At 32.0% G+C, this 18,285-nt stretch overlaps 1 protein-coding gene across 3 annotated transcripts in view; it reads right to left on the reverse strand.

The window, feature by feature from the left end:
- The window catches only part of LOC142641039 (agamous-like MADS-box protein MADS1), a 24,323-nt gene extending 16,470 nt beyond the window's left edge, over window positions 1-7,853 (reverse strand). For 2 of the 3 annotated variants that reach the window (XM_075815394.1, XM_075815396.1), the window contains exons 1-2: window positions 7,686-7,853; window positions 7,291-7,526 (exon numbers count right to left, since the gene is read on the reverse strand). In XM_075815394.1, coding sequence (XP_075671509.1) covers window positions 7,291-7,517 — 227 coding nt within the window. In that variant the 5' untranslated portion in view covers window positions 7,518-7,526; window positions 7,686-7,853. Of the gene's footprint in view, window positions 1-7,290; window positions 7,527-7,605 lie in introns of all 3 variants that reach the window. The other variant, XM_075815395.1, reaches the window with a different exon arrangement.
- Between the last annotated feature and the right edge of the window lie 10,432 nt (window positions 7,854-18,285).

The following is an 18,285-nucleotide window of genomic DNA, read 5'->3' on the forward strand; positions in this document are numbered from 1 at the left end:
GCCCATCGAAACTCATCTTACCTGCCATAGGAATCTACAGCACATGATTTTGACTAATGAGATAGTAAAATAATCTTACAAATATGAAATAAGGATGTAATAAAATAAAGATTTACAAGATCCAGAAATTGGTTATGCAAATTTTTGTATAGTTGTTGATGAAACTCATGATGAGTTAACGAAGGAGCAAATGATTATAATTTAAACTCATAAAAATGTGTTTAAACTCATAAAAATCATAAAAATCAAGCCTAGATAATCAAAATAATCAAGAGTAGGTATATGACGGTGCAATTAGTATGTGAAGTGAGTGGAATGGAAAACAAGATATCGTTTCAAAAGATTGACCATATTTTTACTATATCTATTGTTTCACACGTCCCTTAGCTAGTGGAAGCATCAAAATAAGTTATCCAAGTTCATCATTTTATTATATTTTTACTAAATTTACTATATAGCCAATATTGTTAGTGCTTTATGCAAGCGTAAAGAGCAACTGAACCTATTGAAATTACATATATTATTGACATTGATAAGCTCTAGATTGCAACAAGACCTAATCAAATTGACACTTTACAATAAGCTTGGAATAATCGGCGGAGTTTTTACTTGATATCAGTTTCCAACTTAATTGGTTAAGATGTTTAATGTAACATGTGTTTTTTTACTTAACATGGTTAATGAAGGAACTACTTTTAACGAGGAGAAGTAATCTCAGCATATTGGGCACTGAGCTCATTTGAATTGATCTTCATCTTGCATCTCATGAAAGAAACTACATAAATTACTCATTCACTTTGTCAAGCTTTAATTACAGTAATAGTCTCAAGACATTTTAAATGTGATCAATTATTATCTTTATTTTTATCTACTAAAGTATTTAACCAAAAATATCATAGATAATTGATGTGATGGTTTACTTGCCATTGTCAAATTATTTTGTTAGAAAGAATGTAGATGCCCTATGAATGCTCGTTGTGTTGAGGCATGGGGTCATGCTCATCATCAACGAGATGATTTTATAATTGAGAATCATTAGCAATAAATATTATTTTATCTTTTAATAAAGACTCGATTAGAGAATTAAATCATCGGTTTAATTAGCATATAATGAAGTTTTTTTTATTTGGAAGTTGATGTTGCCTTCAAAAAACAAATGTTTAAGGCTTTTTATAGCCCACATAGCTTCCTAAATGAAATAAAATTTAGGAAAGTCTGGTGATTGTTATGAACTCTTGTCTAGAAAATTGTGTAAAGATATTGAAGTTCTTACGAAAAAGTAAGGGAAAAAAAAATGAAAATGTTAGATGAGATGAAAATCAGTATTTGTCGAATGAAAGTGTAATATTTGCGCATGAAGTTGCTAGAGTAACCAGCTACAATATGAGACAGTTGGCTTAGATGGCCAAATCTGTGGCATGAAGGGCAATTCATGTCCTTGTTTGAAGGGATATTGCTACAGATCAAGATTTTGTAGAGTTCTTAAGATAACTATATATACTATGTAATTCTTAAAATCTTATAGTATTTTGAAATGAACGGACTGGATTTTATTACATCGTAGTTATTTTAATAGATACACTAAAATTGTGATAGACTTACCCTAAAAAACTAGGATCCTAATTCCTAATTCTATAGTGTCTAGGATGTGAAGAACTAGGATGAGAGGCTAGTCATAACTCATAAAAGTGCATGTAGAGCAAGGCTGTCTAGAAAAAGCATGATTGAATCACATTTTATCAACTAATCAAAAATAATCTATTTGCCTATGTTTCAAGCTGACATAATAAGATTGAAATTTTTTATGCGATCATGTGGCACCAATGAGAAGAAAATCATGGACAAAAAATAACTATATCTTTTGAGAGAAAGATAATAATAATAATAATAATAATAATAATAATAATAATTTTATTAAAAAAAAAAAACTTGAACAACTATATATGTGCACTAAACACATTTATCATTCTCATAAGCATTTTTCATTGCATATATTATTCTGAGATTTTAAGTTGTTAATTATTCCTCACTTTTATAAGCATCTGGACAAACTCAACTCCCATTTTTTTCTTAAATTATTCTTATATAAGCATTTGTCATAAATGACCATGTTCACGATACTAAACACACACACACATATATATATATTATTCTCTTAAAAAATAGTCTTTTTTCTTTTTTCTTTTGAATGAGAAATATACAAAAAACAAGACTATACAGTTAGCACTTATCATGAGTTTGGATAAACATGAAGTGACAATGTATAAAAATGATCGTACCATGCCATAAAGAAAGGTCTTTAAAAGGCAAAGCATTCCACTCGGTGCAACAGGGTGGAACAGCCGGACTGTCAGTTTGACTTTCTTTTTTTCTCAACAGTATCACTAATACTATTCTCTCATTCTCAGTTCTCACCACCATTGTGTATTTACTAGGACATTGCTAAACCACCATAAACGAGAGCCTATACGGAGATTCCTTAAAAACCCAATTTTGGCTGAGCATCAAAGAGAAACGGCTACACAAATTATTGCAATCTCACTAAAACTATATAACCTGGATTCTTCATTCATAAATTTCAATTTATTTGGCAATCATACATTAAATTGGTGATCAATTTTGATTTAAGTTACCAATTCTAATATTTTCATTCCAGCGAGGTAACTTATTTAAAACTTTCATTGACAGTGCTAAATCTGACCTAAGTCTCACCCACAAGCCCTTGCAAAATATTCTCTGGGCATCTTTTAAACTAGTATCCAAAAAGTGCATAAAAAACAAATGAGATTACACTACAAAATATATATATATATATATATATATATATATATATATATATATATAATGTAGAAAGCAATTATTATAACAGAATAAGCAATTCCTTAAAATTCACAGTCAAGTATAAATCTGAGAGATCTAGAGCTTTTGTCATGCAACCAACCTGATCAACAAAGTCCGAATTCAGATTTAATTTGCCATATATGGGAGTTTTTCTAATACTCCATTTGTCATTATTTTCAGTCTTTAACAACATCAATGTTATATGAAAATTTTATATTCATACATTCTTATGAAGAATTCAACTGAAAGGTCAATTAAATAAATTTCAACACACTTGCACAATTCTTGATATATAAATTTAACATTACAAAAGTATAAAGGTTGATCATATGAATTTTGTTGTTTCTGTGTATGCACGTGCGTACGTGTTATTCAATCTGTGTTTAAAACTTTGAGTAACTAAATATAGAGTTTGGTTAATGTATGCCCTTAGGGCATACATTAACAAATCTGTTTTTTTATTTTTTTTATTATTGGGAATTAAAAAAACTATCAAATTTTTTTCAATTACTGATAAAAAAAATTTCAAAAATTGTATATTATTGTGTGCCCTTAGAGCACATGTTAGTAAAATCCCTAAATATATAATCATTATTGTAGTTTAAAAAAATTAAGATAAAATGTTTGCAACTTCGAAAATTGAAAAAAAAAAACATAAATACAAAATTTTGAGAAATAACATATATTTTATTATAAATTGATTATATCCAACAAAATCTTTTGGTAAGTATTTTGTTCACATTATTACAAAATCTGCCTGTCTAGATCAGCTTTATAATACACAGCCTCAGAATATACATGATAGCTGTCTTTGTGCCTAAAAGAACGTTGCTTTTGTTTGTAAATCTTTAAATTATAGTTTTTGTACCTCCACAAAAAATTTTCATAACAAATTTAATGTGTCAATTCATTTTAAATCAAAATAAAATAAAGAGTACATTAAGACTCACAACATTTCAAAACAAAGTTTTGGTGAATAAATTATGAGATTTTATTGTATCTATGTTCTTTTTATATTAAATCTTAAATGGAAAGGTTAAGCTTAATTTAGAGAAAATTTGTTATGACTAACTTCACCTCAAGCTTGAAAAAGGTTAAAGGAGTAGAGTAGGACAGATTAAGGTAAACCTTAATAAATTGAAATCTTATCAATAGTAAGGTTTATTTAAAATAATAATAATATTTATATTCATATTTTGCATTAAAAATGTTCAATGTCTAAGTAAATTTTAACATCTTCTCAAAAAAAAAAAGAGAGTAAATTTTTACAGTTTCTCAATCCTTCCTTTCAACCTTTTAAAGTGTTTTAAATAATTACTTTTGAAAGTTATATATATAAGGTCCAGTTAACGGCTATCTTTAAAGTATTTATTAATAGGTAATTTTTTTTAGAAAAAATATAAAAAAATTATTAAAATTTTTTTAGAAATAATTCCTTTTTTAAGGTAAAAAAAAAAAATACACACACACACCCCCGCGCCTATACAGCTTATAAAAAATAACACAGACACATACTATTTTTTACTTAAGACTGTTTTATCATTATTATGTTAACATAAAGAAGCACCTAACAAACTATCAGTATGCTGTAACCTTAATTTTCTCGAGCCAGTGATTGGTTGTCTTGCTCAAAAAAAAAAGTGATTGGTTGTCTCTGCGACGCTGGCACTAGATGCCCCATTTTGACTGGTTTTTAACTCTATCTCTATACTCATACATGCCACGTGCACTAAACCCATTGGACTAAGTGTAATGACCATGAGAGCTCACTATTACCCACCTCGACCAGCCCAGGGACCAAAATCTGGATCTGATATTTCTACAATTGAAGCAGGAATAGATTATGCTCAAATTACAAAAAATAGAAAGAAAAAATAAATTCATGTGCTTGTGTGTCTGAGACTGAGAAGTGAGAAGTCTGTTCTTGCATCCCTATGCATGAAAAAGAGCCTTAATGTGCAGTGCCTGCCATTGGCTCGTACCCTTTGCTTCCTTCTCTATATTTTCTGTCACCTCAAGCTTTACTTCAAACCTCTCTCTCTCTCTCTCTCTCTCTCTCTCTCTCTCTCTCATGCCCACGAAACGCACAGCTTTTTGGAATATACATGTTATGGCCATAAAATACATGTATAGATCCATAAGTTTTGAGGAGTTTGTTTCCAAAAGTATGAAAGTCATCTCTCTGCCTCTTTAAATTCAAACGGGTACAGCAATGATTAATATGACTTTGGTTACAAAGTTAAACTATGTACACTTAAATGTTTTGGACATTTTTACAGTCAATATGAAGTAGACAGGTCATTAACTTTGAGAACTTCATAATGATTACAATTAAAGCTCTCTCTCTCTCTCTCTTTAATGTGCAATGTATTAAAGTAAAGCTCTACCTCGATTCATAATTCCACGTTGTTTAGGTTTTGGCTTATGAAGTTCAAAAGAAGTGGGGGCCAAAGTGACCTATAGGAAACTTCATGATGGTTTTTTAAACCGTCCAGTTGAAAAAGAAAAAAGGAAAAATTAATTGGAAAAGAAAAAACCAGAAGAGGAATCATGACACCACCTTGTTGTCAGGAGTGAAGAACTGAAAAATCAGACTGACGTGACAAAAGATTCGTGAGTTGGGTAACCTTAAACCATACAGCTCATTAACCATTTCAAGGGCAAGACGGTCAAGAAAAGAGACAATATCAAACACTTACTTTCCAAAAATGTCTTATCTGCCTCTGACTGATTGAAATAAGACTTAGCAGAAGTTCGAAATAGAAACCCCATTTTGGAGTTCTGAGTATTTAAGCCCTAGCTAACAACACTCTTATTATAACCATCTTTTATAGATCTGATTAGGTTAAAAGTAGTTAGAGTAGGTTAAAGTTTAGAAACACCCATTTCACTTTAACCTCTACATATGTTGCTCTTTGGGTTTGGGGTTGATTGAAGAAATAATCATGTGTCTGAAGATTTTATGGCATACCCAATATTGGGTTTGAAAACCCTAATTTCATTCTGATTGGTTCTTTCTTACTATGTTCTCAAGAGGGTGATAAAGGGGAAAAAATTTTGGCCTCTGAAACCCTAATAATCATCATTTGATATGTTTTTTGTCACTTTGTTATTATGCACGCAATTAAACGGGTAAAATCAGAGACACCCATTAACCCTAAAAAATAATCAATGAGCACTGAAAGGCCAAAAAGCTTTTTCCTCTTTTTTGGTATCAGCCTTTTGCTTTTCTTTTAGGCTAAATATGGAATTCATCCAATCAGCCTAACAAAAGGCTACAACGCGTGCATAGGGCAATAAAATTCCCTTATAAGAAAGATCATGAAAATAATAAAAAGAATTTGGGTGAGCTCTACAATATAATCAGTTGGCATTTGAAACCCTAATCAAAAACTTATCCAAGGGTAAAATGGACAATAATAGAGACAAATTTAAGTACTCAAAAGAGTTTATTTAATTCTCTCATATTTAGTATTTCACATCTTAAAATATAGACATTCTCATGTCTAATGTGTATGCGTGTGTATGTGTACGTGGACGTGAAAGAGTATTTTTTTTGTTTTAAGTCCTCAAATTACCCTTGAAACCCTTATTATTTAGTTCTGACACGTACTAAGCAATTAAAGAACCCCAATTTAATTTCCAATTTGGTAGGGTCCTTTGTGTTTCACTGTTTTTCTGAAGTGACATGTTATGAAGGATGGGTCAAGCGATGCGAGAGAATGGGCTAACCCCTAATGAGAGTGTGACACCTTTAGCTGGCACTACTCTTTAGCTGATGGATGACATGTGGAGAGAGAGAGAGAGAGAGAAAGAGAGAGAAGAAATTGCATACTTTAACAACAAGGGAGATAGAAGGAATAGCTGATCTTACAGACCTGAAAATCTTTGTAACCCTAAACTGTGCTTGCTTATCTCTTCCAAGTTTCCTACTACTACTACACTGTTACACCAACACTTCCATTTCCATCTATTACTTACAGATCTGCGTACGTATCAACTGAGCGAAAAACTGGGAAAAAGTATTAAAAGAAGAAAAAATCCCACAAAGCTCATAAAGGAAACAAAACAAAGCAAAAAAAATAAGAGCAAGAACGAGAAATAAGACAAGCGAATCTTGTTCACTGTAGACCTAAAAAGTAAAAACTCAATCTACCTTGCATAAAATGACCATGTTCTCATTTTTGTTTTTTTGGAAGAAAAAAAAAATCTATAAAATTGTTTTGACCGAAGCTGCAAATCTAAGCACGTAATACCCATCTCTAGTATCCAGCTCAAGAATATTCAAAAACCAACAATTTAACAAAGAAAAAAATCGAAAGGAAAGAAAGCAAAGAAATGAGAAGAATAGAGAAAGATCAAACACACACAAACACACACATGAAGATACAGAAGAATAGTTAAGAGCATGAAGATTGATTAGAAGTAAAGGTGAAAAACGTTACGAACCTGTTGTTAGAATACTCATAGAGGCGGCCACGGCTGGAGAAGACGATGAGTGCAACTTCAGCATCGCAAAGAACAGAGAGTTCATAGGCTTTCTTCAACAAACCGTTGCGGCGCTTGCAGAAGGTGACTTGCCGATTTGTTGTGTTTTCGATCCGCTTAATTTCGATTTTGCCTCTTCCGATTTTCCTCTGCGAAGATCCCTCCAGTGCTTGATTCGGAAACTCCATGGATGCAAGCTGAAAAAAAAAATGAGCAAAACCAAGATGATTGTTGTTTATAACCTTGTTAGCAATAGAAAATAAGCTTGACTTTAACCTTGAGTTGGGAAAACCCAATAAACCAGACTACAAACTTGTGCTAATGGATTACGTATGATTTTGTATTTAGCCACCGACCTGGAAAAGAAACTAGGAGGAATGGAAAAATTTTGGATAAAAACAAGTATTTCTAGGTGAGTTTGGCATAGACCAAATTCTATGGTGTAGTTTTCAGTAGCAGTTCTTTATTTTCTCTCTCTCTCTCTCTCACTTTTTTCTTCAAATGATTTTGCTCAGGTTACACCAACAGTTACAGATGCAGAAAATGGAAGTGGGTTAGTCCAGAAAGGTGGATATTTATGAAAAGGAAAATAGACCCTCCAACCATCACTTGCACTGTTATTTTTTTTTTACTCTTTTTTTCCAAAAAATAATTTAATAACAAGTGGTTAAACTGTTTTGCCTTTTTTCTTTTGCTCTAAATTGGATTGAACAAATTTCCTCCACTGTTAATAACCCACAAGTGTATTTTTATTCATATGATTTATTTAATAATCATATAATATATTTGTGCCATTTTGGTAAAATGGTCTTAATCACCTTTTCAAAATACAGTTTTCTATTTACAATTTTTTCCAACAATCCCATTTACAAAAAGTTGAAAAAGAAGCCATTCCAAAAAGACACTTGGTCACTAACTAATAATCAAAGAATTCGTTAAAAGTCATATTATTATTATTATTATTATTATTATTAATTTAATTACTTGTGTGATTAAAAACATACTTAGATAGTATACGTTTTAGATTGCCACCTAGTTTTCCAAGTGAGAATTCTAATTATTATTTTAATTTGTATAAATATTTTTCAAATTGCAATTCCATAGTAATAAGTCCCTAAGCTTTTTCAAATTTCTTATAAAAAAAAAGAGTCCCTACGCTTTATTTGATATGTAGAAAAGGATGCAAAAAGAGAAGGCCTTCGTTTTCACTTTCATAGTCCATCAACCATACATTTATCCTAGATGGGAAAAGAGAGAGGGTGATAATAAAAGCGTCTTTCGAAAAGTGACATTCTAATGATAATGGGGTTGGAAATTACCCCTAGGCTAAGTTGCACTCAAGAGCTAAGCTAATATAATGGAGGGTTGAAAAAAAAATAATAATAAAAAAAAATAAGAAGGAAGATAAAATGGCGGACCTCCCACGTTATTTGCTTTTGGAAAATTTTGATTTTGGAGACTTTTTCTATATCTGTTTCTGACCTCAACCCTAGTGGTTGAAAGTTTTCACGAGCCCCGATCTTTCTCTCACGCACAGACATTATTGGAATTTTTGTTTTTTTACAGAGAGTCCGGTTAATGGTGTTATCTATTTTTAAAAATATTTTAAAAAAATTTAAAAAATTATAAAAAAAATTTAATTCTTAATAAATTTAAAAAAAAAATTATATGTTATTGTGTACTTATTAGAGCACACATTAGTAAAAATTCCTTTACATAATATAGTAGTGACGTAACTGAAGGAGACTCCCCCATGTGAAATCCTGCGCAAAATCTCCAGTTCTTTAGTGCATTTATGGTAACGAGGAAAGACCCTCATTCATGATGTTTTCGCTGCATTATTTTATCTCTTCTTATATCAGGGACGCTGGTGGGATCCCCAACACCAAACTACCTGCAGGTACCACTCTATCTTCTTTTTTCGCCATGCCTATGCTTAGCATTTTACTTTCTCTCTGTCTCATTGAGAGAGAGAGATATATATAGACCTCTGTATATCGTGCAAACTCAGATCATTATGCTTTTTATGCCTTCATGTTCATGTTGATCTAAGACTATGATATATCCATGTTAAATGAATTGTGTATGATTCATACTTTGGGTCCGTTTGGATAGAACTTATTTTGCTGAAACTGAAAACTAAAAACTGAAAACACTGTAGCAAAATAATTTTTAAATGTGTGAATAGTACCGTGGGACCCATTTTTAATGAAAAAGTTGTTAAAAGGCAAAATTTATGGGACCCATGAACAGTACATTTGTGCACTGTTCATGGTTGAAAAGTCCAACTTTGCGGCTGGGTTAAAAAAAAAAAAAAAAAAAAAAGAAGCAAACGCGGACGTGGACGCACAGAATTGCTATCCAAACGCCCTCTTTATAAAATAAATCCATATATTCCTAGAGTAGTTATGAATGGAACTAATACCAAGCACCACCATAGAAAGAAACTGAAACTAGCCCTCAAATGTGGACACATTTAGAGCACCCACAGCAGATGTGGGATATGTGCCAAATGTTAAATATTTGACACATATCCCACACCAAACACCATTTGACCTTATTTATCAGATGTTCTAAATGTCATATTTTTTACAACATGCTACAGTAGAGTCACAAATTTGCCACGGTACAAAGCTATGGCATATAAATTTATTAATTTTTTATTCCTCTTTCTCTCTCATATCTCTTTCATCTTTTCCTTCAGCTATTCAGCATTCACCGCCTCCATCTCCACTCTCCCATACTCTTTCTTCTTCCCTCTTCCCTATTGCTCTATTCTCTTCTCATTCATGAATATGAGCCACCACCAATTTTCTCTCTACTATCACTGATCTATAAAATCTCTTTCACCGGTTTTTTTTCCCCTTTTGTTCACTCTCTCCTCTCTATTCTATCTCAGAGTTGCCTATCGGTGTAGGTCTGGGTTGTGGGTTTGTGACTTCGGATTGTGATCGGCGTGGGTCTCTGGGTTGTGGGTCTCTCCTCTCTGTTCTATCTTGAGTCACCGATTTGCTGTTCATTGTTCTCAGAGTCACCAATTCGCTGTTCTATCTCTAAAAATTTCATCGATTCACCGTTTCTCTGAAGGTTTCATCGATTCGTTCTACATCTTTGAAGGTTTTAATTTTGTTTGTAGTGAGAGAGAGTATCAGAGAGGGGATGAGATCTTGTGGTACGCAAATGGAGATAAGATTGTGAGGAACCAGTATAATCCAGCTACGGCTTATGCATTTGGTATTGAATGTTTTGGATTTTGGCAAATTTGAATTTGAACTTTTCAGCTAAATTAGTACAATTGAAAATAAGAATTAAATGTGCTTAGTGCTTAATAAATTGAATTTTGGCATTTAATGTAGGAATTTGTTGGATTTTGATTTTGGATTTTGGGGATGGTTAATTGTGGCAGATAGGGTTTTTGGACCAAATACGGCTTCACAGGAAGTGTATGATGTAGTGGCAAAGCCGGTAGTCAAGGCCGCAATGGAAGGCGTTAATGGTATGCATTACTTTTTAGACTATCAAAAGCTAATTTACTGTTTTATTTATAAGCAATGTGTCCAATTTTGAATGGTTTTAGTGAATAAAATTAACTTTATTGAACCAATTTGGTTAGTAATTGGATACAGAAAATGGTTTATCTTAAATGTTGCTCTTGGACAATGCAGGAACTGTTTTTGCCTATGGTGTTACAAGTAGTGGGAAGACACACACTATGCATGTAAGCATCATCGTTTAACATAATGAACTGCATTAATTTCTAGCTGTGTACTGTATTTGTTGACCAATCTTGTTGAGTAAAATTGTGATTGCAACTAATGGGTAATGTTGATAATGTTAATCATATTTCTACAAGGTTTAAATTTATCATTCTTCATTGACTGGGTATCCAGGGGACGAGTTTTTCAGAGTTGAATGATTATTTGTGTTTTTACTCAATTTTTTTTTTTTTTGTTGAAATTGCATTACGGGAGTGAATATATGAAGAAAATGAAAACTGAACCATTGTTTCTGTTGTTGTTTCAATTTTATTGAGTTTGCTGGAAAGAAATGTTACACATTAGAATTATTTTCTTGGCATTGATATTACCATCAAGAAAGTCAATATTAATTCCTCCTGGGCCCTTTGATGGATTATTAGAAGTTCATTCTCAACTCCAAATGAATCTCTTTGAACATTTATGGTAATTACAAGGAGAGTCATGAAAATTTTTGGTTTTGTTTATTTGTCTCCTCTTCTTTATGGAGTTGCCATTAAAACTTTTGATTTGGTTTATTTGTTTCATTTTGTTTTTATGAAGTTACCATTAAAACTTATTGGCTATGTTATTTTGTTGTGTTAAGTTTAGTATTAGCCAATTGTTTTGTTGTGTTAAATTTAAGTACCATTTGTCATCAAGGAAGTGACAAGCTCAACTATGTTTAATTCAATGGGTTTAGACTCAGTATCTTTTTGAGTTCTTAGTTTTTGGATAGGTCTTGTTTTGATCAGTTTGAGTTCTTTGATACATGAGACAGCTTCTTTTGCCCATTTGCTCTCACTCAGTGACAGGTTCAACGTTTTTTTTTTTTCTTTTAAGGTGACAACTTCTGAGGTTTTTTTTTTAAGTCCCCAGGTTCTGAGTTTTTTTTTTTTTTTTTTTGAAGGTGACAGGTTCTAAGTTTTTTATTTTTATTTTTATTTTTTAAAAAAATGCTTAAGAAAATATTAATTTTTAAAAATATGACAGTTGAATTAAGAGGATTGTTTGAAAATGTTATCGTTAGAATTGATGAGATTTGAAAATATGACTGTTGTAGGAACAAATATTACCGTTAGGAACAAATAATAAAGAGAATAAAATAAGAATTAAAAAGAATTAAGAAATAATATTTAAATAAAGTAGTAAAAATATAGAACATCTAATAAATGGAATATTGTAAAATAATATGGTAAAATAATAAAGTAAGCTTTTGGTGTGACAAAATAGCATAAATTTGCAACGGCTGCTACGGATGCTCTTAGTAACACTTTTATTGTTATGAAAGCTGGTCTTAAAAATTGACTTTATGTGGCTTCCAAACCATTTACACAATAAGTGCAGATGTCTAGTTTGCGAGTTTTCACTCTCTTAACAAATTTCTCTTACATATTACTCTTACCAATATGACCAAGTTGCATTTAAGACAATTTTGTGTCGATTGTACTTTGACTTTGCAGGAGTGGATAGACTACAACTTCACCTACAACTATGTTCCTAACTAATTGTATAGCTTACTTCTCATTACCACTAAGGCACTTATGGCAATCTGCATGACTCAAACCTTTAACAAATAAGAAAGACATTAAATTCTTTATGAGATCCAGGATAGTTCTGATACCTCCAATAACTCTCACCACTTCATTTAACATTTTGATCTTCATAGAACCAATCTTAATGATCGGGCATGCGACAATATCATTGCCTATTAGGAGCATACCCTCGTTATAAAGCCTATTTGTGTTAGACCATTCCTTCTTGAGCACATATGATAAAAGCATGCAAAATAAAAATAAACAATCAATGATTCATATAGAGCATCACTATTCGATAAGACTAAAGGTAGATTTACATCAACCTCATTGTTATGTTTTTTTTTTAGTGACAAGTTGATTCTGATGGCTTCTTTTAATTGTATTGCTTATCCAAGTGTTGCTTCAACTTTTTACACTAATATTTGCAATGTCATTTCTTGCGACAAAAAAAAACACTATATATTTCTTTACATGTGATCAACACTAAGATATCTTCATTTGGAGTTTCTTCCTCTTGACTTGCTTCTACTGCTATTGTTCAACTATGGCTTTACAAATTATAATAAGGGTCTGTTTGGATATCGTTTATTTTGCTAAAAACTAAAAATTTATTGCTGAAAATATTATAACAAAATAATTTTTAAATATAAATAATGTCATGTGGGACCCAAGAATGCATAGTTATGCGTATTTTTCACATTTTTAGTTGAGTCGTGAACAGTGCTATGGGACCCAACCAAAAACGCAAATGCAAAATAATTTGCACGCAAACGCACACCAAGTCCAATAGCTTGACCATTTTTCTTCATCTTTAGGTGTGATGATAGAGTCCTAGTCACTTCTTCAACTTTTAGAGTCTCCTTCTCATACATTAACGTAGTGTAAAATGATCAAAATATGTGGGAGAGCGATTCTAATAGAAGTATCACTTTATCTTCCTTCTCAAGATTTGTTCCAAAATTTGAAACTAAGTATTCAAATTGTTGAACATGTTGAGATGTTCCAACATATTCTAACTTTCCTTCATTTGCCAGTCATAATTTCTTCTTCACATACAACATGTTTGTTAGGGATTTTTTTTTCCTAATATGGAGATACCTTCTAATTTCTTCTAAATCTGCGCTGCAATCTGTACTTCTAGGATGCTATGAATGACCTCATCACCTAAGTTAAGATAAATTGCACCAAATGCTTCTCATCTCTCCCCCCCCAAATTTCATCACTTATCTTCTCAGATTTCTTTGTCTGTTCAAGTAAATCCTTATAAACTCCTTGTTGGAATAAGAAAACCTTCATTCACCTTGTCTAAAGAGAAAAAAAATTACATTACCATAAAAATTTTCTAACTTGTACTTGGTGCAAGACATCTTTGTTGCAACTAGAGAGATTTGTTGGAAATTGTCACAAATATCTAACTTAATTTGGTTTAGGCTTTCTTGTTGTGGAAGTCAAGGACTCTCCTTGGAATTGAAGGAAAAGTATTCCTTATTGAAGAAGTAATTAGTTTTCCTTGCTCATCATATAAATATAAGTAGAGTTTTATAAATAGGTATTGTTGCAAAGGATATAGTGTCTATTGCTCAAGAGTCTTTCCACATGAGTAAAGGAGAAGACTCTCATAAGAACATGCAGTGGATTTTTTCAAAAAGTAGTTTAATAGATTTTTGGAGTTGAAAGATGCCTGTGATTATGTGTTGAGAGTTTGTTTATTTTGTGAGTATGAGAGAGGTTTCGTATGTGCTAGGGGCTTTGGAATGGTGAGTTTGAGTGTGTGAAGCTTGTGAGTTTGTATTTGTGAGAGGCTCTGTTTATGCTTGTGAGGTTTTTTAGTGTTGTTTTTGTGAGTATGTGAGTTTGGAGATTTGATTATGAGTGGTTATAATCCTAATCATTGATAGTGGATTTCGGTTGTCATAGCCCGTGGAAGTTGGCTTGGAGTTTACTGAACCACATTAAATTTTGTCGTCCTATGTGTGAATATTTTATATTCTTGTTCATGTGAATGTGCTTCGCTAGCCCTAAATCACAACAAATTGATCAAAGATTCTCCTATCACACAAAAAAATTAAATCCTAACTTTACTATAATACCATATATGTTGTGCAAATAACACCTTAGGATTCATCCTAACTCCTTGTTAGAATAGAAAATGCTTTGTCGTCTTTGCCTAAGAGAAAGTTTTACTTTACCACAAATTTGCCCGCGACATACTTGGTGCATTAGGTCTTTATTATAACCAATTTTGAATAGAATTTGATTCAGGGTTGATTAGATCACAACAACAAATCACAGTATAATAAAGTGCACAGAATAAAGAACGCGGTGATTTATTTACAATGTGAAAAATTAATGGCAACTACTAATGGAAAAAAAAAATTTGAGGGTTTAGCCACCAACCCCAAGGCGAAAATCCACTAAATAAATCTAATTTTTATTAAAAAAATTAACCCTAACTTCCATTGACTTTCTAGAGTAGATATTTAATAACGAATTATAGGCACATATTATTGGTATTGGATGCATTGTTAGGGTGTTTCTCTAGTAGTAACTTATTCAAGTAACCACACATAACTCTAACATGCACTAGTGTTGGTGTTGTGGCCTCACTTGGATCACCAAGCAGTAGTGTTAGATTTAGACCTTTGTAAATCACAAAATGTTTAACCTAATTTATTAGTTAAGTTGTTACTTAGGTAAATTATTCAGATCTTGGTTAAACATACATCACATGTAATTAACATAGCATAAATTAACTAATACATGATGTGATAACTCAGGAAAATCAATGAAATAATGTAGTTTCAAGGTAAAAAAATCTATGGAGGATTTAACCTAAACAATTTACTAATAGAGTGGAAGTTTTTACAGTAGACTTAACTCTAAATCTACTGCTACCTCACGTACTGGAAGCAGTGCATCATTGGTTAGTCACGTATTGGGATTCGTGCATCAAAAGAGTTGCATTCATATATTAAAAAGTTCAGAGGTTCTGAAGCTGTAAAAGGTTTTTGCTGTGAATTCATCTACGGAGATTGTAGAGTCTAGGGACAAAAGTTTTGTACTAGATCTGAAACTTTTCTTTACTATAGTGAATTGTTTTTCGGGAAGGTTTCCCCCCAAGTTTTTTATTGTGAAACTAGTTTGTTCCATTGGTTTTCTTGAATCATCATATCTTGTTTTATTTACTTTTCCGCTGTGCATGATAGTGACATGATATTGATGTTAGGTTTATTCATGATCAATCTAATTAACAACTTGGATTTTAAACTTGTTAATTCTATCAACCAGGGTCTAAATTTCTCAACACCTTATTTATGAATTTTATTTTCATTTGTAATGTGTCATCATGACTGGTTATAGATTTCATTTTGAATAGTTGTTTTCAAGTAATGTCTTAGATGTCTCTTAAAAAAGACAGTCTTATATGCTTTCCAAGCAAAGTTCTGTAAAGGTCTCTTTGGTTGAGGAATGAAAAAGTGAGATGATAAAAAAATGGGGAGGGGTGAAAAAGTATAAAGATAAAATATATTTTAATTTTCCTCATTTATGTTTGGTTGAAGTGTAGAAAAGTGGAGGGATATAAAATAAAATTTGTATAAATTTACTCTCATGCCCCTATTACATGAAATTTTTTTAGATAAATATTTTATAAAGGAAAGAAAAAAAAGTACTGCTTTGAAATAAAAATAAGCGACTCAAACATAGAGCAAAGAACTGAGGAAAAAAAATAAAAGAGTTTTAACTTTGAATTTAGTTAGGGGGGAGGGAAAGGAGGTAGATGAGTAATTTCCATCCAACCCCTTCTCCTCTCCATATTCTCTCCAACTTGGGGGTGCTGAAACAACCAGCCCCCCTCCAATTATTTTCCGCCAAAATCACTCCAACAAAACACCCCTCCCACCCAAAATCTCTCCTATTTACTATTCCTCATTTTCTATCCTCCATATTTTTACTCCAACCAAAAGTAACCTAAGTGTAAGGTTTCTGTCATGTTCCTTGACTTCTTTAGTTGGATGTCCTCCTTGCTCAACTTATTGGTTCAAGAAAAGGTATGATGAGCAAGCCTTGCAATTGTTTTTAAATTCTTACTTATAAAGGAGGAAGTGTGCATAGAGAAAACCCAACTTTACTCAAATTTTTCTAGGGCTTCATTGCAACTCTTATTCCTTTCTAAAAAAAAATATTGTTTAAATCCTAGCATGAATTTCTACTGATTTTATCGGATAATTAGTCAATATTCAAAGTAATAATCATGGATAAACAATAAAGAAAATAAATCGTGAACACATGCACATAGAAACCATCATATGTTAACAAATAGAAAACTCACAACGAGAAAAACTCTCCAAGGCTACACCCAGAAAACCGATTCCATTATAAAGATAGTTATGATACAATTGCTACTTACAAAACATCTAGTATAAGTAAGGTACTTTGTATCCAAGCTGCACCAACCAATCGCTTCAATAGTTTTCCTTTAACGCAAGTCGATCGCCCACCACAATTTCAATCTCTCAAAAACTTCAAGGCCACTTCAAGATTTGGTGATAGCCCTAGTGGTTTCCAACACCAATACAATGCACTCAAGGTATAATTAAGATGATGAATGAATCTCCTCTCAAAGGTATATATATTAGTTTGGAGAGGGTGAGGTATGGAGGCTACAAGGTTTTCTCTCTCTAAGGTATCGTAGCCTTTATCATCGTTTTATTGGGATTAGAATTTAATTTTCATTCTTAAATCAATAGCAATTGAGTGTTAGTTGGCTATAAGATTAATCATGAAATCCAAAAAGGAAAACTTCCCCTATTACACTGAATTTTGCTTGACCAAGATTCCTGCTGTAGCACATAAACTTTTTCTTTTGATCTTTAACCTCAATGACTTGTACAATTACAATTAAAATAAATTTGAATACATGAACATTCATGTGAATACAAATTAAACTTTTGATATGGAATTTGCCACCACTACAGATAAGCAAAGACCCTTCCCCACATCTTTTTCTCATCATAGGTAAAATTGTGCCACATTTTTCTCTGACATCTAAGACATTCAATTTGACAACGACATTAATGAAATATGGACAAAAGTAAAATATTAATTCAACATACCATTGTTTAGCCAAAAAAAATTCAACATACCATTTGTTTTCATCATGGTGCCTTCCTTCATGGGCTCGCAATCAACGTATAAAATTGGGCCGCAATCCAACTTGATCTTCCTTCACTAGTCAACTTTGTTGATTTATTAGCAGACTCCAACAAAGGTGTCCCTACTCGTTGAAATGACCATGTCTAGTCATTCATTTTGCAATAATGTATGTATGATATTTCCTTGGGGGCTCCAAAGGCCACGGCAACCAACTTTCTCGATAGAGGTGTACCACCAATTTGTGGGGTGTACCATATACTCAGTGGGACCCTAATTTGAAAAAGTAATAGGTTGGTTATCAATTTCAAAGAGATTATACTTTAAAACTATATTAAAAAAAAATGAGCAAAACTTAAGTACGGTTTTTTGAGTACAGTACTTTAAGTTTCTTACTTAAAATTTTGATACCTGTCCAATTTGACCACTTAAACAAACGGCGTTAAATTTTTACATCTTCTATTTTTTCTTATCTTTTTTCTTTTTTTCTTCTTCTGTACTGCAAATGGCGTTAAAAAAATTTTTTTCTTCTT

Source organism: Castanea sativa, chromosome 6 (assembly GCF_040712315.1).
Source record: "Castanea sativa cultivar Marrone di Chiusa Pesio chromosome 6, ASM4071231v1".
In the NCBI taxonomy this organism is placed as follows: domain Eukaryota; kingdom Viridiplantae; phylum Streptophyta; class Magnoliopsida; order Fagales; family Fagaceae; genus Castanea; species Castanea sativa.